The sequence below is a fragment of the Schistocerca cancellata genome, chromosome 5 (genome assembly GCF_023864275.1).
Source record: "Schistocerca cancellata isolate TAMUIC-IGC-003103 chromosome 5, iqSchCanc2.1, whole genome shotgun sequence".
NCBI classification, from domain to species: Eukaryota; Metazoa; Arthropoda; class Insecta; order Orthoptera; family Acrididae; genus Schistocerca; species Schistocerca cancellata.
The window spans coordinates 32,698,574-32,721,592 of NC_064630.1; the positions used below are offsets into that span (position 1 = coordinate 32,698,574).

The 23,019-nt window shown below is 44.0% G+C and overlaps 1 protein-coding gene across 1 annotated transcript in view; it reads right to left on the bottom strand.

Annotated features, from left to right (window-relative positions):
* LOC126188348 (dynein regulatory complex subunit 7) overlaps positions 1 to 23,019 on the bottom strand; it is a 413,925-nt gene that overhangs the window by 329,943 nt on the left and 60,963 nt on the right. The window contains exon 3 of the mRNA XM_049929947.1: positions 13,208 to 13,366. Within this exon, the coding sequence (XP_049785904.1) occupies positions 13,208 to 13,366 (159 nt within the window). The remainder of the gene's footprint in view (positions 1 to 13,207; positions 13,367 to 23,019) is intronic.

Consider the following 23,019-nt stretch of genomic DNA (forward strand, 5'->3'; position numbering starts at 1 on the left):
TTTTTTCCTTGCTTTGTTACCTCAAGATATGACATTTCTGTCTCTTTGTATATTGTAATTGTTTTACTATTTGTATATTTATGCATTTATGTCGATGTATAATTGGTTTGTTTCGTAAATATTATTTGTATTTTTACGCTGGGTCTTGCCTAGGGAAAACTGCTATCGAACGATTACGTCGATAGGTTGTGTGAAGAATCAAAGTGTGTAGGATCTTTGGTAGTGTTAACTCTGCCGCGTGGAGCGCGGGCTGAGAGAAGGAGTGTGGCGGGAGTAGCGAGTGGAGCAGGTGTGTTGTGTGACGCTCCCGCGAGTTGCCGCGCTTTCGGGGTTTGGCAGCATGTAATTGCGCTCGACTTGCGATGATAGTTTCTGACATGGTGTCGCGGACGGGAAACATTAACTAGCGCACATCAAGAGCCCGTTTCGTCTGGTGACCGTGTCGAGAAGAAGGCGCGCCAACATCCAGCTTCTGCAACAGCGACGGCCGACAATGAGTGACTGTCGCCACCTCCTCGATCGACGGCTTCAAACCTTCAATCAACCATCAAGGAAGACTGGAAGCAAGTAAAGTTTTAGAACTGTATGGCAGACCTCAGCTTTTCAAACTGTACCATTTTCGTAACTATAATAACAGCAACTTAGCATGAACCTTTGTTGCTCATTGTCCCAATTGCATTACCAAGCAGGGTCCCTTCCTTTTCCGAAATGAACCCGAGTGTCGTTGAAATTTAAACGCCAGCACTAAAGTAATATAGCTAATTCTATTTCACTGCTTTAATTTCAAAGTTCAGTTAGCTGGCTACAATATTCAGATTACACAAGCACAAATTAAGAGTGCGAGTTTTGTTATCGTATTTTAGCTTACCTGTGACTGCAGCTCAGCTTGGTACGTACTAAATTTTACTATTGTTAATTGTTCAGAATCATTTAATTCAAGTTCAAAGTTAAATCTCTTATTTCCAAATTGCGTAGATTCAAGTAGTTTTTTGAAATGATTGTTGAGGTAGTCCAAGACTAACCGTATTTTACTGAATTTCGATGTGCTTCAGAAAGAAAGCTCACTATTAACTTCAGTCACTAAATTAACTTTCGATTTTCCGGTTTTATTAATCCTTTGCTAAATTAAGTCAGGGTGTAGCGAAATTTATTACTTCTGACAAACTTTCAGTTTTCACACTACACGTGTCAACCTTCAGTTGCCACGCTTCTAGTGCTAATTATATGTGTAATAACCTTTCTTTTTCAGTTACTATAGTAATTGTCCTTAGGACTGGCGACCGTGATTTCCCCCAAATCTCAAATACCTAATTACCGCTAGTTAATTGTTAACGTAACGGCTGCACATTTACTTTCTTTATTAACTTTACCCCTTTTCAAAATTAATTTCCACCAGTTTCATTAGCACATTTCCTTTCATTTAGATGTAACCCTTTCCTCCCTCTTTACCGACAGCTTAACTTCGGTGACGATTGCTTTTCCAAAACTCCCATTAGGTACACGCGGTTTCATTTTTCACTGTCATTAAGGTCGGCAAGTGAGGGGGAGGTTACACGTGGCGACCTGGTGACAGGACAATCTTCGGATTTGAGGTTGTTCTGGACACGAATTTTGCATTGTGCAAATCTCGTAACAAAGTACTGGTTACGTACAGGCCGTTACGTCAGCGAGAATAAGTAGTGGGAGTAATCCTAATTATATTTGAGATTTGGCATTTATATTGAAAATTATTAAAATGAGTGAAGGCAACAATTGCCAAAATTTGGTAGACTTGGGTATGGAACAATCGGTCGAACAGTGGGAAACGCGCACCGCAGTACCCATTGTTCAGGGGCAGGCGGCTAGCATGAAAGACGCGACCGCCGAAACGCAACAAAGAGCAGAAATGGAATTCCAAACTTTAGAAAATGTTTCGGAATCGGAAGTGAAAATCAAACCTGAATCCCTTTATGACGAATACGGGGGGACAATTAAAGAGGAAGCCGCTACGGAAGTGGAACCGGTAGTTTCCGGGAATTTAACTGATTTATTGAATGTTTTGATTAACGAAATCAAGAGTCAATCGGCCAAGCTAGACAATCAGAACAAAGCTATTAATGTTGTTAACAACAATGTTGGAGTTGTTAATACAAAAGTTGATAAAATCAAAGAAGATGTTGTTGTAATTAATACCGAAATCGGTAATCTTAAACAGGAAATGATAGGCGTTCAGGCGGAAATTGCGAGCATAAATACTCGTTTTGATTCCGAAATTAGCAGAATCGAGAAAAGTGTAGGAGAAGCAGTTGCTCCGATCATCGAGAATAAGGTGACGGAACAAATTCAATTAGTGAAAAAAGAGGATCAACAGAAGGTGGAAACTTTAAAGGCTTTAGTGTCCGAAGTAGACACTAAAGTGAGGGAGCAGGCTAATACCTGCGAAGAGAAAAAGAGGGAAGTGGAAACGCTTGCGACAACCACTTGCCAAGTAATTACGAGAGTGTCGGAATTAGAAAAGAAACTTGACGAAAAACAGAGCTATGTGCCAATCTGTGCACATAGTTTGGAATTGTTGACGAAAGAGGAGCGGTTCGACCCCTTGAAAAAAGGCGGTATACACGCGACGGATTTCATTAAAAATTGTGAAAGAGTTTTACCCAGATCATGGACTAATGAGAGAAAAATTAATGCGGTTATTGATGTGCTGGCTGGTGATGCCAAGCGTTGGGGCTTAAACCTCAACATTACGAACCTGACTTTTGACGAGTTTAAAAATTTGTTTCTGGCTGAATACTGGTCAGAGCAAAAACAGCAAAGTGTTTGGCGCGAATTTGTCGTATCGAGGCCTTTCGATGCGAATTCGCGCGGCTCGATGAAGGAGTTTTGTGAGGGCTGGATTCGCAAGTTGGAATATTTGCGTGATCGCCGCACGGAATCCGAAATAGTCTGGGAACTCTACAAGAAGATTCCAGATGATACAAAACGCTACGTAGGAAGCAATTATAGGACAGTGAATTATTTCCTGGAAAGAGTTGAGGACGAGGACAATTGGCGCAATAATCGCGACAGTGGTAGAGGCCGTGGTAACAACGGGTACCACAGCAACCACAACAATGATAACTATGGGAATAATGCATACCGCAATCTTGGCAGCAATAACAATAGTGGTTGGGGCCGTAATGACAATCGGTACAATGCAAATAATGACAGGAATGACGGAAACCAGTATCACACTAACGTGATACGGGCTTCACAGAATAGTAATAATGCCAGAGGGTGTGATCAGCCGCCTCAGCAGCATCCGAGGAGCGTATCTGCTGGGACGAGACAGGGAAACCATTAGCCGCGCCGGTGAGGGGCCGAGCGGGCGTGGAGAAATTTTGGCGGCCCAATAACAGGAGAAAACCCAGGTATCGTCATTATGAAAATTCCGTGTGGAATAATCAACGGCGGGAGAGTGTGCCAGTGTTAAGAGAAAAGAGTGCGCCCACAAGTAGTAGATCAGCTGTATACACGGCAGTAGAAAATACATTCGCTGTCAGTGAGAACAATTTAAGTAGTGTTCCGGAAATCGATCATAAAGTGGCAGCTGTAATACCCACAGCGGAACTGGAGATTGAGTTTAAGAATGATTCGCAATTGTTGAGAGAAGATCAGATGTCGGATAACACGTCCGTCATCGAGCGAGGGGATGTAGAGAGGGATGAGGTCTGGTTAAGGCAGTTCGGTCGCTTATACGACGAACTAAGAGATTATAGGGGTCTGTATGGGAGAAGTGTTTGTGGGGAGCGCGTGCAGGATTTTCCACGTCTCGTCCCGCAGGAAGATAGTGTTTGTGAAATGATAGAAAGTTCTAGCCCTAATCGGCAGACTTTACTAGAAATAGTTGATGTTAAGGGGGAGCACGAGCAAGATTCGTCGTGTTTCGTCCCGCAGGAGTTAGATGTTGAAGTAGTAACAGAAAGTTCTGGCCCTAACCGGCAGACCTTATCGAAAGTTTCAGTGGTAGAAGTAACCGACCCATCCGACGCAAACCTCCAGTTTAAATATTGCGAGAGTATTAAGGAGAAAGATTGCGAAAATTTTAGTGATAGCCGGACACGATTGGTAGAAAAGCACATAGATTACAACGTGTATGAGGTTAGAGCTGACATTATACGGTCAGACGATAGCAGTGTGGGTTGCGCAGATCTAGTGGAAGTAATTGCAGAAACTACTGGTCACATTCCTCGAGGTAGATTGGCGGATGAGATTAATCTGACCAAAGTGGAATCAACGAAGGTGACGATTAATGAATTGATAGCAAAGCAACACTCACTAGTTGACGAGTTACAGGAAAAGGTTTCGGTATTGGAGGCGAAGCTACAGGCTAAGCCTCAGGACAAACGTGTTGAAATTAAAACTGTATGTGAACAGAGGCTGAAAAAGCCGCCAGATAAGCCGGATTTAGGGTCAAAGCCGGATGGTTTTTTCTGGAATGACCTGGATATAGACGAGGATTTACTGTGGGAAAATAAAGAGACAGCCGAGGACAAGTGTAGACAGATAGTAGTGTCTGTTAATATGCATGACCTACAACTAAACGTGTTGATTGACACCGGTGCAGAATTGAGTGCTGTATCTGGGAAAATATTTGAGTTACTGAAAGACAGACCTGGCATCGTAGTTGTGCCAGTAGCAGGAGTGAAAATTATCGGTGCTACTGGGAAGGCCAGTAAACCGGTCACAAAACAGATTTTTGTCAACTTCGAGATATGTGGGGCACGATTTGAACAAGAGTTTGTCGTCGTGCCAGACTTGACTACGGAAGTAATTATCGGGTTAGATTGGCTATTAAAGTACCGTGCAGTGATTAATTGCGAAAGCAAAACTTTGACATGTATGTCACTAGATAAAACGATAGTAGTTAGTTTTGACGAGGCAGGAGACGGTGTGCATAGGCAATACCAGCCTATACACATTGTTAACTGGCCGGATGACATTGAAGTAGGAATGAATTTGAACTGCCGTAACGTGAGGAATCTCGGTATTGACAAAAGTGTAGAAAGTTTAGTGGAAGAGATAATCAAATTCCCTCCACGGATTGACATTAGTATTGGTGTGAAAAAAGATCGTTTGCGAGAAGTAATGAAGCTAAAAGCCGATGCTCGCATACGTCGTAATGACGCTAAAACGCGTTTTGCTAAGTTTGCAATCGGAGACTTAGTACTTGTAAAAGCTCATGAGAAATCGAGCGAGATAGACAATGAAATCTCTAAATTTAAGTTTGTTTATAATGGACCATATAAAGTCATTGGTATACCTCACACAAATGCTTATTGCTTAGAGTATCCAAGCTCTGGAAAACGATTAGGTATACGGAATATTGTAGACTTGAAGTTGTACCAACCTAGGATCGATTAATACCACACAATGGGTAATTTGTACAGTATGTAAATATAGAGTGTAAGATTTAAGGATGTGCCATGTTACGATGCTTTTGCCTGACCTAGAGGTCATTAAAGAAGTTGTAATTAATAAGTAATTAATTTTGACTAAATGATTTAAGAGTAACTGATTAGTAATCATCTGAAAAATCCAAGCTGCTAGTTTAAGTTTTCAGCTGAGTCACAGTAGATTAAGCAATGTAAATATGATTTTGTAACTTTCTGTAATATTTCATGAATGTGTGTTTTTATTAGTCATTGCCGATGTACTTAGACGCTGTTTTAAGTTTCAGGCTAGTACATGCGTGTGATGATGGACAGTGTTGAGTTATCCACTGTGATAGTATTAAGGGACTCCTTGAGGTTACTCGGGAGTGAGTTTTTCCTAAGGAATTCAGTGAAACGGACGTTCAGGAAATGCTGTCACACAGGCAGGTGAGATCAAGCGTGCCGCACAGGCGGGCGCAACAATACTTGCGGGGCGAAGCCGCTGTCGGCTCTGTGCCGCTGTCGGCTCTTGTGCCGCTGTCGGCATTCTTTGTACTTGCGGGTACGGAAGGCGGAACTGTTTTTCTTCCTGGACAGCTGAAAGAATTCTACTGTCAATATTTATGTTTTATTTTATCTGCTGTATATTATTTTCTTGTTTAGCGTTAATTGGACATGACGAGAATATTAATTATGAAAAGGTTACATAAAATTGTGTATTCTATGTAATTAATTATTAGTTTGCGTATTTTGATATACCTGTTTTTTATGACCATGTACTCTGATCAATTTTGCAAATAGTATTCCATTTCTTATTGTGTTACGAATTTTAATGATTTTGGAATAGCTAAACCATTTTCTATGTTTTCTATGAATTTTGATATGTTGTCAACCTGTTTTATTTTGTGCAAGATGACAGAGTGGAATAAGATTAGGAGTGTCTCCACTCAATTATTATTGTCTAAAAATTGGTTTATGATTAATTAGACGAATGCTAAATTTTTTTGATGTTTTGAGCATATGCATTTCCGCTGTTTCTTTTTTGGGACATTTTCTGAGTCTGTTTACGTTACACGAACATCCTCAGACAATGTGGGGCACGTGTAACGCCGGAAATGCATATCCTCCTATTTCTATCTATTGTACTATTTTTTTTCCTTGCTTTGTTACCTCAAGATATGACATTTCTGTCTCTTTGTATATTGTAATTGTTTTACTATTTGTATATTTATGCATTTATGTCGATGTATAATTGGTTTGTTTCGTAAATATTATTTGTATTTTTACGCTGGGTCTTGCCTAGGGAAAACTGCTATCGAACGATTACGTCGATAGGTTGTGTGAAGAATCAAAGTGTGTAGGATCTTTGGTAGTGTTAACTCTGCCGCGTGGAGCGCGGGCTGAGAGAAGGAGTGTGGCGGGAGTAGCGAGTGGAGCAGGTGTGTTGTGTGACGCTCCCGCGAGTTGCCGCGCTTTCGGGGTTTGGCAGCATGTAATTGCGCTCGACTTGCGATGATAGTTTCTGACATGGTGTCGCGGACGGGAAACATTAACTAGCGCACATCAAGAGCCCGTTTCGTCTGGTGACCGTGTCGAGAAGAAGGCGCGCCAACATCCAGCTTCTGCAACAGCGACGGCCGACAATGAGTGACTGTCGCCACCTCCTCGATCGACGGCTTCAAACCTTCAATCAACCATCAAGGAAGACTGGAAGCAAGTAAAGTTTTAGAACTGTATGGCAGACCTCAGCTTTTCAAACTGTACCATTTTCGTAACTATAATAACAGCAACTTAGCATGAACCTTTGTTGCTCATTGTCCCAATTGCATTACCAAGCAGGGTCCCTTCCTTTTCCGAAATGAACCCGAGTGTCGTTGAAATTTAAACGCCAGCACTAAAGTAATATAGCTAATTCTATTTCACTGCTTTAATTTCAAAGTTCAGTTAGCTGGCTACAATATTCAGATTACACAAGCACAAATTAAGAGTGCGAGTTTTGTTATCGTATTTTAGCTTACCTGTGACTGCAGCTCAGCTTGGTACGTACTGAATTTTACTATTGTTAATTGTTCAGAATCATTTAATTCAAGTTCAAAGTTAAATCTCTTATTTCCAAATTGCGTAGATTCAAGTAGTTTTTTGAAATGATTGTTGAGGTAGTCCAAGACTAACCGTATTTTACTGAATTTCGATGTGCTTCAGAAAGAAAGCTCACTATTAACTCCAGTCACTAAATTAACTTTCGTTTTTCCGGTTTTATTAATCCTTTGCTAAATTAAGTCAGGGTGTAGCGAAATTTATTACTTCTGACAAACTTTCAGTTTTCACACTACACGTGTCAACCTTCAGTTGCCACGCTTCTAGTGCTCATTATATGTGTAATAACCTTTCTTTTTCAGTTACTATAGTAATTGTCCTTAGGACTGGCGACCGTGATTTCCCCCAAATCTCAAATACCTAATTACCGCTAGTTAATTGTTAACGTAACGGCTGCACATTTACTTTCTTTATTAACTTTACCCCTTTTCAAAATTAATTTCCACCAGTTTCATTAGCACATTTCCTTTCATTTAGATGTAACCCTTTCCTCCCTCTTTACCGACAGGTTGACTTCGGTGACGATTGCTTTTCCAAAACTCCCATTAGCTACACGCGGTTTCATTTTTCACTGTCATTAAGGTCGGCAAGTGAGGGGGAGGTTACAAACTCAGCAAGTGCACAATATGGGGATGCATCTACATCTGCATCTACATCTATACTCTGCACACCACCATGAAGTGCATGGCAGAGGGTACATCCCATTGTAGTAGTTATTAGGGTTTCTTCCTGTTCCATTCACATATGGAGCACAGGAAGAATGATTGTTTGAATGCCTCTGTGCATGCAGTAATTATTATAATCTTATCCTCACAATTCCTATGTGAGTGATATGTAGGAGTTTGCTGAATATTCCTGGAGTAATCATTTAAAACCAGTTCTTGAAACTTTGTTAATAGACTTTTTTCAGGACAGTTTACATTTGTCTTCAAGAGTCTGCCAGTTCAGTTCCTTCAGTATCTCTGTAACACTCTCCCATGGATTAAACAAACCTGTGACCATTCATGCTGCCATTCTCTCTGTAAGTTGAATATCCCTTGTTAGTCCTATCTGGTACAGGTCCCACACACTTGAGCCATATTCTAGAACTGGCCACATGAGTGATTTGTAAGCCATCTCCTTTGTAGAATGATTGCACTTCCCCAGTAATCTTTCAATAAACTGAAGTCTACCACCTGCTTTACTCACAACTGAACCAATGTGATCATTCCATTTCATATCCCCACAAAGTGTTACAGCCAGGTAGTTGTGCATACGGCACATGGGGAACAGTGTCAATGAGTTCGTCTACTCCACAACGATGCAATTGTCAAGGAGTGGACTGGGAAGGGGTGGTAGAAAGACAAAGTGGAGACTGTTGGGTAGAGGCTGTGGGTGAAGTGGATTAGCATAGATCAAGTCTAGGATGATTATGGGAGAAAAAAATAGGTGTTACACAAGGATAACTTCCATCTGTGTAGTTCAGAAAAGCTGGTTCCAGGGCGAGGATCCAGATGACAAGGGATGTGAAGACTCCATTGGACTCAAGCACGTTGTGCTCAGCACTGTGTGTGTGTGTGTGTGTGTGTGTGTGTGTGTGTGTGTGTGTGTGTGTGTGGGTGGGTGGGTGGGTGGGTAGGTGGGTGCATGCTTGTTAAAGGACTCATCCAAAAGTTAACCTCGCCTGTGGTTGATTGGGAGGTCGTTCCAAGGCGTGGCAGGCAGCGAAAGACATCCCTGGAGGCTGATCAGAAAGCCTCACCAGTGCGTCTGACAAACAGGTTTCAGGTGCTGTTTCTGGCTGAGCCAGATGCAGCAGCCTGCCCTGTTTCAGAGGATGATTCTCAGCCTTCAAGGTCCGGGCAATCGCAGAGGGTGGGCTTATTGGTAGTTGAGAGCTCCAATGTCAGGCACGTAATGGGGCCCCTTAGGGATATGGCTGCTAAGGAGGGGAAGAAATCCAGTGTGCACTCCGTGTGCATTCCAGGTGGAGTCATTCCTGATGTGGAAACGGTCCTTCTGGATGCTATGAAGAGCACAGGGTGCAGCCAGCTGCAGGTGGTGGCACATGTCGGCACTAATGACATGTGTCACTTTGGATCTGAGGAAATTCTCTGTGGATTCCAGCGGCTATCTGATTTGGTGAAGGCTGCCAGTCTTGCTTTTGAGATGAAGGCAGAGCTCACCATCTGCAGCATCATCAACAGAATCGACTGCGGACCTTTGGTGCAGAGCCGGGTGGAGGGTCTGAATCAGAGGCTCAGACGGTTTTGCGACCGTGTTGGCTGCAGATTCCTTGACTTGCGCCATAGGGTGGCGGGGTTTCGAGTTCCGCTGAATAGGTCAGGAGTTCACTACACTCAGCTGGCGGCTACACGGGTAGCAGAGGCTGTGTGGCGTGGACTGGGCAGTTTTTTATGTTAGAAGGCCTCGGGAAAGTACGGGGTGGGCTACAATCTCAAAGGGTGCATGGCAAATACAGGACGTGCTTGGATCAAGGAACAGTCGGAATTGTAGTTGTAAACTGTTGTAGTTGTGCTGGGAAAGTCCCTGAGCTTCAAGCGCTAATAGAAAGCACAGAAGCTGATCGTTATAGGTACAGAAAGCTGGCTAAAGCCTGAAATAAGTTCTGCAGAAATTTTTACAAAGTCTCAGACGGTGTTCAGGAAAGATAGATTAGGCAGAATTGGTGGTGGAGTGTTAGTGTCTGTCAGTAGTGGTTTATCTTGTAGTGAAGTCGAAGTAGATACCCTGTGCGAATTGCTATGGGTGGAGGTTATACTTAACACCCGAACTAAGTTAATAATTGGCTCCTTCTACCGACCCCCAGACTCCGATGATATAGTTGCTGAACAGTTTAGAGAAAATTTGAGTCTCGTAATAAATAAATACCCCACTCATACGGTTATAGTTGGTGGGGACTTCAACCTTCCCTCGATAAGTTGGCAAAAATACTTGTTCAAAACCGGTGGTAGGCAGAAAACATCTTCCGAGATTGTCCTAAATGCTTTCTCCAAAAATTATTTCGAGCAGTTAGTCCACGAACCCACGCGAATTGTAAATGGTTGTGAAAACACACTTGACCTCTTAGCCACAAACAATCCAGAGCTAACAGAGAGCATCATGACTGATACAGGAATTAGTGATCACAAGGTCATTATAGCTAGGCTCAATACCGTTTCTTCCAAATCCACCAGAAACAAATGCAAAATAATTTTATTTAAAAAAGAAGATAAAGTGTCACTAGAAGTCTTCCTAAGAGGCAATCTCCATTCCTTCCGAAATGACTATGCAAATGTAGACGAGATGTGGCTCAAATTCAAAGATATAGTAGCAACAGCAATTGAGAGATTCACACCTCATAAACTGGTAAGAGATGGAACTGATCCCCCATGGTACACAAAACGGGTACGAACGCTGTAGCAGAGGCAACAGAAAATGCATGCAAAGTTCAGGAGAACACGAAATTCCGGAGATTGGCTAAAATTTACAGACGCGCGAAATTTGGCACGGACTTCAATGCGAGATGCCTTTAATAGGTTCCACAACGAAACATTGTCTCGAAATTTGGTAGAAAATCCAAAGAAATTCTGGTCGTATGTAAAGTACACAAGTGGCAAGACGCAGTCAATACCTTCGCTGCGCAGTGCCGATGGTACTGTTACCGATGACTGTGCCGCTAAAGCGAAGTTATTGAATGCAGTTTTCCGAAATTCCTTCACCAGGGAAGACGAATGGAATATTCCAGAATTTGAAACACGAACAGCTGTTAGCATGAGTTTCTTAGAAGTAGATACCTTAGGGGTTGCAAAGCAACTCAAATCACTTGATACGGGCAAGTCTTCAGGTCCAGATTGTATACCGATTAGGTTCCTTTCATATTATGCTGATACAATAGCTCCCTATTTAGCAATCATATACAACCGCTTGCTCACCAATAGATCTGTACCTGCAGATTGGAAAATTGCGCAGGTCGCACCAGTGTTTAAGAAGGGTAGTAGGAGTAATCCATCGAACTACAGACCTATATCATTGACGTCGGTTTGCAGTAGGGTTTTGGAGCATATACTGTATTCAAACATCATGAATCACCTCGAAGGGAACAATCTGTTGATACGTAATCAGCATGGCTTCAGAAAACATCGTTCTTGTGCAACGCAGCTAGCTCTTTATTCGCACGAAGTAATGGCCGCTATCGACAGGGTATCTCAAGTTGATTCCATATTTCTAGATTTCCGGAAAGCTTTTGACACCTTTCCTCACTAGGTTGTTCGCAGATGATGCTGTAATTTACCATCTAGTAAGGTATTCCGAAGACCAGTATCAGTTGTAAAACGATTTAGAAAAGATTGCTGTATGGTGTGGCAGGTGGCAGTTGACGCTAAATAACGAAAAGTGTCGGGTAATCCACATGAGTTCCAAAAGAAATCCATTGGAATTCGATTACTCGATAAATAGTACAATTCGCAAGGCTGTCAATTCAACTAAGTACCTGGGTGTTAAAATTACGAACATCCTCAGTTGGAAAGACCACATAGATAATATTGTGGGGAAGGCGAACCAAAGGTTGCGTTTCATTGGCAGGACACTTAGAAGATGCAACAAATCCACTAAAGAGACAGCTTACATTACACTCGTTCGTCCTCTGTCAGAATATTGCTGCACGGTGTGGGATCCTTACCAGGTGGGATTGACGGAGGACATCGAAAGGGTGCAAAAAAGGGCAGCTCGTTTTGTATTATCACGTAATAGGGGAGAGATTGTGGCAGATATGATATGCGAGTTGGGATGGAAGTCATTAAAGCAAAGATGTTTTTCATCGCGGCGAGATCTATTTACGAAATTTCAGTCACCAACTTTCTCTTCCAAATGCGAAAATATTTTGTTGAGCCCAACCTACATAGGTAGGAATGATCATCAAAATAAAATAAGAGAAATCACACAAAGCATGCATAATGATTGATAATTACACACAGTAAACAGAAATATTGATTGTAATGTTGGCAATGTAATGTACCAACCTTACTTATAACGCACCAAATTTGTCACAGAAGGATGGTATCAGAGAATTAAATGTCCCATACATATTTGGATGCCCCCATCATGTGCATTACATATTTAAATGAAAGAGACCTTTCATGAGTTTGAAATAAATCAATGATGTATCAATGAAACACATGTTTACTTCATTAACTCTAAATGGTTCAAATTGCTCTGAGCACTATGTGACTTAACATCTGTGGTCATCAGTCCCCTAGAAGTTAGAACTACTTAAACCTAACTAACCTAAGGACATCACACACATCCATGCCCGAGGCAAGATTCGAACCTGCGACCATAGCGGTCACGCAGTTCCAGACTGAAGTGCCTAGAACCGCACAGCCACACCAGCCGGCTCACTAACTCTACAAGTCACATTAGCTAGTACTAATGATACTACTGAAACTGCTGGTCAACTGTTAATTACTCTTCATAGATGTAACAATATCATTTCTCACACCAGACCAACAGTTAAGACTCCGTACTCGTATTTAGGAAGAGCTGGTTACAAAATATTATCCAGAAATCTTGAATTACGCAAGTGCAAAAAACAATGGCCATAATGCTCAATGGCCACAGCATATCTTCCCTCATCTTAGTCTAACTGGGCAAGGACACCAACTCTAATGGTTTCCTTCTTTCTGTCACACATTCTTAACAGAGTCATTAATTACACTGACAACTATATCATATCATACCTCAATAGCACGTCGCTTCTCTTCCAGTCTCTTTCGCTCATCATCTGCTGCTCGTTGTTTTTCCCTTCTGTCCATTTCTATCAGAAACTGGCTGCGAAGATCAGGAGGAGGCTCTACCTGATATTTGGAAACTACAGTTTCCTGTTTCTCTGGTTCTGGCTAGAATAATAATAAAATAATAATTTGCAATTAGTCTGTAATTAGTGTAGTTAACTAATGGAATAATAGAAAAAAATCAGTAAGTCAGATTAATATTAACAAGAGAAACCTCTTTTGCGATCCAATAAGGGGTACATATTCAGCACTTTAAAGAACAAGCATCTTTGTGGATAAGTATATAAACCATTTTATTTTTAAATATGAATACCGCGAAAGACTACTCTAAACAATATGAGATTTAATGAATAATTATGTGGAGCATTCGATTGAGAACTGACGATATTTCAGAATACATACTGAATTAAAGCACTTATAATCAGTGATCCTCTGTTTGCCAGAGAACAGTACAATGAGAGGGTGGTGATGGTAGAAATTGCTGAGAACACTTCTTCATGGAAATTGATCTAAACAACTCACATCAGCCAAAAACATTAAAAAGGTACTTAATAAGATTCACAGATAAATGTGAAATGATGTTCAGTTGTTGTGATTGTCAATCCAAAGACTGACTTGATGCAGCTTTCCATACTGGTCTATCCTGTGTAAGCCTCTTCATCCCAGGATAACTGCTGCAACCTACATCTATACTGCCCGACAAAAGAAGTGAAGAACTGAGAGTAGGGGGAGGGGGGGGGGAGAACAAAATTAATCTCTCTTAGCTGAGAGTTATTTCAGTGATTACAAAATTTAATCAAATTAACAAGAACTTGGCAGAATAAGCTAACTTATTAGTAAAATGTTGCACTCCCTCTGGAGTGGATGCATGCACTGATTCAATTTGGAAGGGAGTTATAAAGCCATTGTACCCTCTCCTGAGGCAACCTGGGCCACAAGTGTTGTAACTGGTCCTCCATATGCTGAGACATGTTGTATCAGGAACAGATATGTGAATCTTGTTGGCCTTGGGAGTACCTCAACATCACACAGACCATTCATAGAGGCACATGCCATGTATGGACGAACATTTTGCTGTTGAAAAATGGCACCATAATACAGTCACGTGGGAGGTAACACATGATAATGCAGGATGTCTATACTGCTGTGCCATCAGAATCCCTTCAGTCACCTAATGACCATGAACTGAAGTCATACACGATGTGATGCCATTCATCAACTGTGCATAGTTCCTGGTCACAGCACCACTCCAGATGTAGCCATTTGCGTTGTGGTGGTAATGGCAGCCTACACATGTGACAGTAATTTGCTAGTGCAGCTACTGCTAGTTTTTGACCAATGTTGTGTAATGGCACAGCATATTGCAGGGAGTCCATTACTTGTACTTGAATGGCAGGCACAAATGCGAAGGGGTTTTGATGTGCCTAGTGTACAATACAGCACATCTGTCTTCTGGTGAACAGACATGGTTGACTGGAATCTTGATGACTGGTATGCCTGCCTTCACCTTCCTTGCAGAGCACTGGGCTGTTGTCACATCCAAATGCCCTACATATCTGGATATTGCACAATTCAACCAGTAGGCCAAATGAAGACCAAGAATGAAGTCCTTTTCAAACTCCATTTGGTACCAACAATGCTTCCTCATATGAGTATGTGGCATTTGCATGTCTTCACAGAGATGACACAACATCTGACACTGCTTACTCCCCTTATACACCCTATGAGGCCAGGTACCAACAGTAAACATGAACAACACTAATGCACTCTGTTAACTGTTCAACTAGTCACAGAGATTTAATGCTCCAATCATTTACATACCATCCGATGGTGTGTACATGCATGAAGTTACACTGATGTCTGACCAAGTTTTCTGAGTGTTTTACTTTTTGTCAGGGAATTTATACAAACCTGCCTACTGTAGTACAACCTTAATCTTCCTCTCCTATTTCTATCCACCACATTTCTCTCCATTAGCATGTTGACATTGTTGTGACAGTGCCACGAGATTTAAAAGTGCCGCTACGTCAGTACGCAAACACGGCGATAGAGGCGCTCCGCAGCTCGGCTGAGCGCGGGAGCGCCACCTGGCTATAAACGGCGCCAGCCGCATGTCACGGCACGGCAGTGGAGTGACAGCTACGGAGTTGATAGCACGAAACCCACTATTGTTTCTACGTTTGTGTATCCACGCCGTTTATTAGTGCATTAAAGGTTATAACACTTTTTGGCGACGAGGTCGGATATTTTTTTTCCAGCGTTGGAGTATTGCGCGTTCGTGTCTGGGCAGACATGGAACAGCTTATGCAAGCGCTCATTGAACAACAAACACAGCTGACGGCTGCTATTCAGGCGTTGTCGACGTTGCTTACTCATCGTCTGTCGTCCTCTTCTCCGCCTCCGTTCCCTCCTTACGACGAGGCCGCTGAGGACTGGGAGGATTATGAGAAGCGTTTGCGGCAACACTTCTCGGCTTTCGGCGTTGTCGACGCCCCGATGTGTAAGTCGTTATTTCTATCTTGGATTTCCCCACGGATCTATCAGCTGCTATCTCAGTTAGCCCCTCTGTGGGAACCTGCCTCTCTGTCCTTCCAAGAAATGTGTGACTTATTGTCTAACTATTACCGAAAAAACACCCACGTCGTTGCCGCCCGCGTGGCGTTCTACCGGTGTCGTAAACAGCCCCATCAATCTTACCGGGCTTGGGCGGCGGAACTACACGGTCTGAGTAGGAAATGTCAGTTTGTCACGGACACTCATCATGAGTCTTATGCTGATTCAATGGTTAGGGATGCTATTCTACGGCTTGCTCCTGATAAAGAAGTTCGGCAACGTGCCCTACAACTGCCAAACCCGTCGTTGTCGAAAGTTCTAAGCATCACTCAATCCTTTGAAGTGTCTCACGCTGCTGGCGCGCAAATAGACGCGTGGTGTGATGTGGGCGCTGTACAGTCAACTTTCGACACGGACAAGTTGCCTGTTTCCCAGGAGGACGATGATGTGGCGGCGGTTCATTCGCGTAACCAACGTCGCGTTGGGCCGAAACGCTCGCAGTGAAAACAGCAACCACAGAAGCAGGTTCGTTCCGCCCTTCCTTCTTGTCCACGTTGTTTCGTACAGCATGACAGGGCCGCGTGCCCCAAACGTTGGGCCACGTGTAATTCATGTAGGAAAAAAGGCCACATTGCTTCTGTGTGTCAGTCCCCTCACGTTCCTGTCGCCGATGACGAGGCATCGGACATGGATGTTAACTGTGTGCTTTCTCAAACAAATAAGTTGTTTGTTACTGTTCGTGTTCTGGATAAAGACATTCGCATGCAAGTGGACACTGGCTCTGCAGTAACTCTCATTAATTCTCGCACGTATTTGGAGTTGGGCTCCCCTCCCTTGTCTCCAGTTACACGAAATCTGAGAACTTATAATAAACAGAAAATTCCTATCGTTGGCCAGTTTGATGCTTCCACTGCTTACAAGTCTGTTGTTCGGCCCCTCACGTTTTATGTGGTGGATCATGCGGGCACTGAAAATCTGTTCGGTTATGATGCTTTCCAGTTGTTTGGGTCCTCCATTGATGATGATGTGCACCTCATATCTGAGGATATTCCGTATCAACAGCTGGATGGATTGTGTTCTGAATTCTCGTCCGTGTTCTCTGCTGGTCTGGGTCGTGCCAAGGATTTTGAAGCCCACATTACTCTTAAACCTACAGCTCGCCCTAAGTTTTTCCGGGCACGCCCTATTCTGATGGCGCTGCGTGCACCTGTCAAGGCTGAGATAGACAGGTTAACAGCTTCAGGGATTCTCCTTCCTGTTACCTCCAGCGAATGGGCATCGCCAATCGTGGTGGTTTCTAAACCCAACGGGAGTCTGCGATTGTGTGGCGATTTTAAAGCCACTGTCAACGCTCAGAGCCTCATTGACACTTATCCTCTTCCCCGTCCTGAGGAGTTATTTACCAAGCTCGCTGGGGGCCAGTTCTTTTCCAAACTTGACTTATCGGAGGCGTACCATCAGTTGCCGTTGGATGCGTCTTCCAAGGAATTTCTCGTCATCAACACTCCTTGTGGGTTGTATCAGTACCAGCGGTTACCATTTGGTGTCGCTAGCGCGCTGGCCATTTTTCAGCGGTTTTTGGAACAGCTCACGGCTTCCGTTCCTGGCTGCATCAACTACCTGGATGACATTGTTGTCACGGGGGCCTCCACTGAGGAGCACCTTCGCAATTTGCGTTCCCTATTTCGGGTTCTGCATTCGGCTGGGTTGAAGTGCAATCTGGACAAGTCACAGTTCTTCCTACCCTCCATTGTGTATCTTGGTTTCCACCTGTCCCGTGAAGGTATACGTCCTCTACGTCAGCACGTTGCGGCCATCACCGCTCTCCCCCGGCCGTCTACGGTCGAAGAACTTCAGGCGTTTCTAGGCAAGATTGCTTATTATCACAAATTCATTCCATCCGCGGCGGCGGTGGCTCATCCTCTGCATCAGCTGTTACGCAAAAACGTTCCTTTCTGTTGGTCCGACGAGTGTGAGCAGGCTTTTGTTCGCCTGAAGGCTCAATTGCAGTCGGCGCCTTGTCTTGCCACCTTCCGTCCGGGTCAGCACTTGGTTCTGGCGACTGACGCGTCACAGTATGGCCTAGGGGCTGTTCTCGCCCATCGGTATGAGGATGGGTCGGAACGACCCATCGCCTATGCTTCAAAGACCCTCAACGATGCCCAACGGCGTTACTCTCAAATCGAAAAGGAGGCGCTCGCTATCATTTATGCGCTAAAAAAGTTCAGCGTTTTTTTGTATGGTTCTAAGTTTCACCTAATCACCGACCACAAGCCGCTGGTCTCTCTGTTCAGCCCTTCGGCGTCGCTTCCGGATAAGGCGGCTCACCGCCTGCAACATTGGGCCTTATACTTGTCTCGTTTTCACTATGAGATTCACTATCGCCCCACGGCCCAGCACGCCAATGCTGACGCGTTGTCGCGTTTGCCGATGGGCCCCGACCCGGTTTTCGATCGCGATGAACTGCTCTGTTTCCACATTGATGAGGAAGAACGTCGTGCGGTTGAGGGTTTTCCGCTTACAGGTTCGCAGGTCGCGTCGGCTACTGCGCGGGACCCGGTCCTGCGTCGGGTGATCGGTTTTGTTCAACAGGGTTGGCCGGACAGGACCAAGGGCCGGACATCGGATCCCCTTCGCAACTACCATGCCTTGCGCCTTCGTCTGTCTGTTCGTGAGGGTGTTGTTCTTCTGGCCACGGATGGCGCATCTCCACGGGTCGTGGTGCCAGCTTCTCTTTGCAAAGATGTTCTCAAACTATTGCATGAGGGCCATTGGGGGATTTCTCGGACTAAGTCCCTGGCCCGCCGGCATGTTTATTGGCCCGGTATCGATTCAGACATCTCCCATATGGTCGCTGCGTGTGGTCAGTGTGCTCAACAACTGGCTGCGCCCCGTGCGATGCCCTCTCCGTGGCCTGATCCGGCGCAGCCATGGGAACGGGTGCACGCTGACTTTGCCGGCCCCTTCCTAGGCACTTATTGGCTCCTGTTGATTGAGGCCTTCTCGAAGTTTCCGTTTGTGGTTCGATGTCCGTCGCCCACCACTGCGGCGACGACGCTGGCTTTGTCCAAAATCTTTGCGCTAGAAGGTCTTCCCTCCACGATCGTCACGGACAACGGCCCTCAGTTCTCTTCGCAGGCCTTCCGTGATTTTTGTACTGGACAAGGGATTCATCATGTTACAGCACCGCCTTTCCATCCCCAATCGAATGGGGAGGTCGAGCGCCTTGTCCGCACTTTCAAAAGCCAGATGAAAAAATTCCTTACTGATTTTTCTACCGATGACGCTCTGTTGCAATTTCTGAGTTCTTATCACTTCACGCCTCTGGGTGATCGCAGCCCTGCTGAACTCTTGCATGGCCGCCAACCGTGCACTCTACTGCACCTGCTTCACCCTGTCAGGCCTAGTCCTGTGTCCCCTAGTGCGGGAAAATACTCGGTAGGCGCCGACGTGTGGGCACGAGGGTATGGATCTCGCCCTAAATGGATTCCAGGGGTGGTCAAGGCTCTTCGCGGCCGCCGGCTTTGTGAAATACGTACGGACGACGGCACGGTTGTTCGTCATTATGACCAGATGCGCCCACGAGTGGTGGCCACGCCGGTGCCACCGCCCCTTCTTTCGCCTCCACCACCCCGAGACGCCAGTCCTGTCGCTGCTGCCGGTCTCCCGTGCGTGTCGCTGCAGCCAACGTCGCTGCCGCTTCTGAGTACGCCGGAACCGGCCCCAGTCGCGACGCCGCCTTCTCCGGGACCCATCTCGCTGGAGCACACCCCCAGGTCCACGACACCTATGGATGCTGCTCCGGAGTTTTCACCCATCATCTCGTCCAGGAGGCACGTTCCACGCACAAGCTTCCGTCCTGGACATTTTCAACCATATTCTCGTGTTTCTCCGCGGGATCTTCTCGGGGTCTCCCAAGAGGCCATGGATGTCTCCGCACTGTCCGTGTCTCCAAGGAAGTGAGTGTCTTTTTTTTCCAGGGGGGAAAAGTGTTGTGACAGTGCCACGAGATTTAAAAGTGCCGCTACGTCAGTACGCAAACACGGCGATAGAGGCGCTCCGCAGCTCGGCTGAGCGCGGGAGCGCCACCTGGCTATGAACGGTGCCGGCTGCATGTCACGGCACGGCAGTGGAGTGACAGCTACGGAGTTGATAGCACGAAACCCACTATTGTTTCTACGTTTGTGTATCCACGCCATTTATTAGTGCATTAAAGGTTATAACAGACATGTGCTTAATGCCTCAGGATATGTCCTATTAAAGAACCCCTTTCTTTAGTCACATTGTGCCTTGTTTTTTTCTTTCCAACCAGAGTAGGTATTTCTTCACTAATTATGTTATCTACCTAACTAATTTTCACCATTCTTCTGTAGCACCACATGTCTAATTTTCATCATCCTTCTGTAGCACCACATTTCAGAAACTTTCATTCTCTTCTTGTCTGTATCACTTCTGAACAGAGCAGTACTAAACACAAACACCTTCAGAAAAGACTTTCTAAGTCTTAAATCTACATCTGATGCTAAAAAATTGTTTTTCTGAAACACTTTTATTGTTGTTGCCAGTCTGTCTTTTTATCCTCACTACTTTAGTCATCATCAGTTGTTTTGCTATTCAAATAGCAAAACTCATCTATTACTTTTAGTGTCTCATTTCCTAATGTAGTTCCCTCAGCATCACCTGATTTAATTCAACTACATTGCATTACGTTTGTTCTACTTTCGTTGATATTCATCTTAAACATCTTTTCAAGTCACTGTAGTGGAACAGTTTTTAAAGACTGCTGAGGGATAGAAAGCTGCTCTCCTGTTACTCATGGTGATGTGCCTGATACTCACTCAGACATTTCAGTTTCAACGTAGTTGAGGCTAATGTCCATATAACGGGAACAGAAGCCACAGCAACTCACCAGTTGTACCAAACTCTTTATTCACAGTTACACATGAGATTTACACCATGACAGTGACAAATAGGCATCCACATCCTGCACGCACGGGCTTGCAGCAAACCCCAGATCACATGGAGTTGGCAGAGCAGTGATGGGCACGTTGGAACTGGCCTTGCAATGCCCATTGTCATAATTGCACTGCTTAACATAATCAGCCAGAGCAGCATTTCATTTCATTACCATGCCAATTTTAGTATACTAGCACAACCATCTCGTCAATGACCAATGGTATTACTGAACTCAAGTAGCCCCTAAGCTCGCATCATGAGGCTGAGGGAACACCATTCCAGTCCTCCCACTAAAGAAAAATTGCTGGCAGTGCCCGGGATTGAAGCTTGGTCCTTTGCTTAACAGCCATTCACACTGACCACTGGGCTACCGATGCACTTGTCACATAAGGTCACCTCACTATGGCCTACTGCAGCACTCTGGGTGCAGTATCTGCAGGCATCTTCATGACTATGCATCAGGCACCGAGGACTGTGGGTTCAATACCCACTCTTCATCTGCTGTTGTGGACACAACTCATCTCTATAAAACAAATACCTCTAACAAGGGGAGGCCGCCAATTGTGAAATTCAGATTCGATTCATACTGTGCATAATAAAAGCTCATGGCCAGAGGTGTAATGTGGCAAAGCACCAAGATGCACTTCTCAGCCGTTGTCGAGAAAATCGACAGTTAAAAGAAACCGTTGCGGTGAAATACTCTCTACAAGTAGTTATTTTCTACAGCGTTGTGGTGCACCGGTAAGCGCTGGGGTTCGTAATCCGAAGGTCGCCGGATCGAATCTCGCTCTATGCAACTTTTTTTTTAGTATTTGTTTTATATATATATATATATATATATATATATATATATATATATATATATAAAAAATTCCCGGCAATCAGTTACAACAATTATGCATATAATAAGTTGTTGAAAGTCGTTTGTCGTGGAAAAACTGGCGACTTCGAACATCATTATGTTTTCCGCAAACAAAGTTGTATTTCACAAATGTTATTAATTGTCATCATAATGTTAACCACGTATAGTTAACGGAAGACGTAGAAACGAATACGTATAGCGTAAGTCAAACGTTCGAATTAGAACAGAGACCCCACGAACACAAACTTGCTGTGGCACGTATGAAATATAAACTCCGTTACTTGCTCGTTACACTTGAAGGACAGATGTTGAATGGGCCGAAACGAGCCTCCCCTTAACAGCGTAGTTGCCTGCTAACTTCGAAAGAAGGTAGATGCGGTCCCTAGCGCAACTTATAACATCGTCGAAAATCAGTGCGGACGGGACAGCTTTGGTACACCCTGTTAAACAAACGGAAAAATGGAGGCGGTACAATTGGAGAGCGATCCGCCTTCACCAACATGCATAAGCAATTCATTAATAGTTTATATATATATATATATATATATATATATATATATATATATATATATATATATATATATATATGAATTGCAAAAAACTAATAATAAAAAAAATATTGCATGGCGCGAGATTCGATCCGGCGACCTTCGGATTACGAACCCCAGCGCTTACCGCTGCGTCACCACGCTGTAGAAAATAACTAATCGTAGAGAGTATTTCACCGCAACGGTTTCTTTTAACTGTCGATTTTCTCGACAACAGTTAAGAAGTGCATCTTGGTGCTTTGCCACATTACACCTCTGGCCATGAGCTTTTATTATGCGCAGTATGAATCGAATCTGAATTTCACAATTGGCGGCCTCCCCTTGTAAGCTGAACTTGATTAAAAGTGCCTTGTCTACCCATTAGAGAACCTGAGACCCTGTGTTTGATGTCAGAAGAGCTAATGTGGGCTACAATGGAAGTTAGACATTAACATGGAGCAACAATGGCAGTGGCAGTCCAGTAATGACATTCAACAGAATACAACTAAGTGCTGACTATAAATATTATATGGTCTTGTAAGGTGGGTTTTGGCAGTAGCAGACAATGAGCAGGATGGCATCAGATAAGAAGGTATCAGCTCAACAGACAATTCACCACTTACTTGATCAGATTGCTTAAATGTGAGCAGATAACATAGTTACATAGGAACTATAGTTATGGGAGGAGAGACAGGAACAGCCCTCTAGTCCTCTCATAGTATGATCATATCTGTCATCTATGAAAGTAATACAAAGTTAGTGACTACTGTTTTAGGTAAATCAGGTGAGGATGTTTCGACTTTCGTGAACAATCTACTCACTGCCATGAACTAAGAAGGTGGAATGACTATCACTTGTTG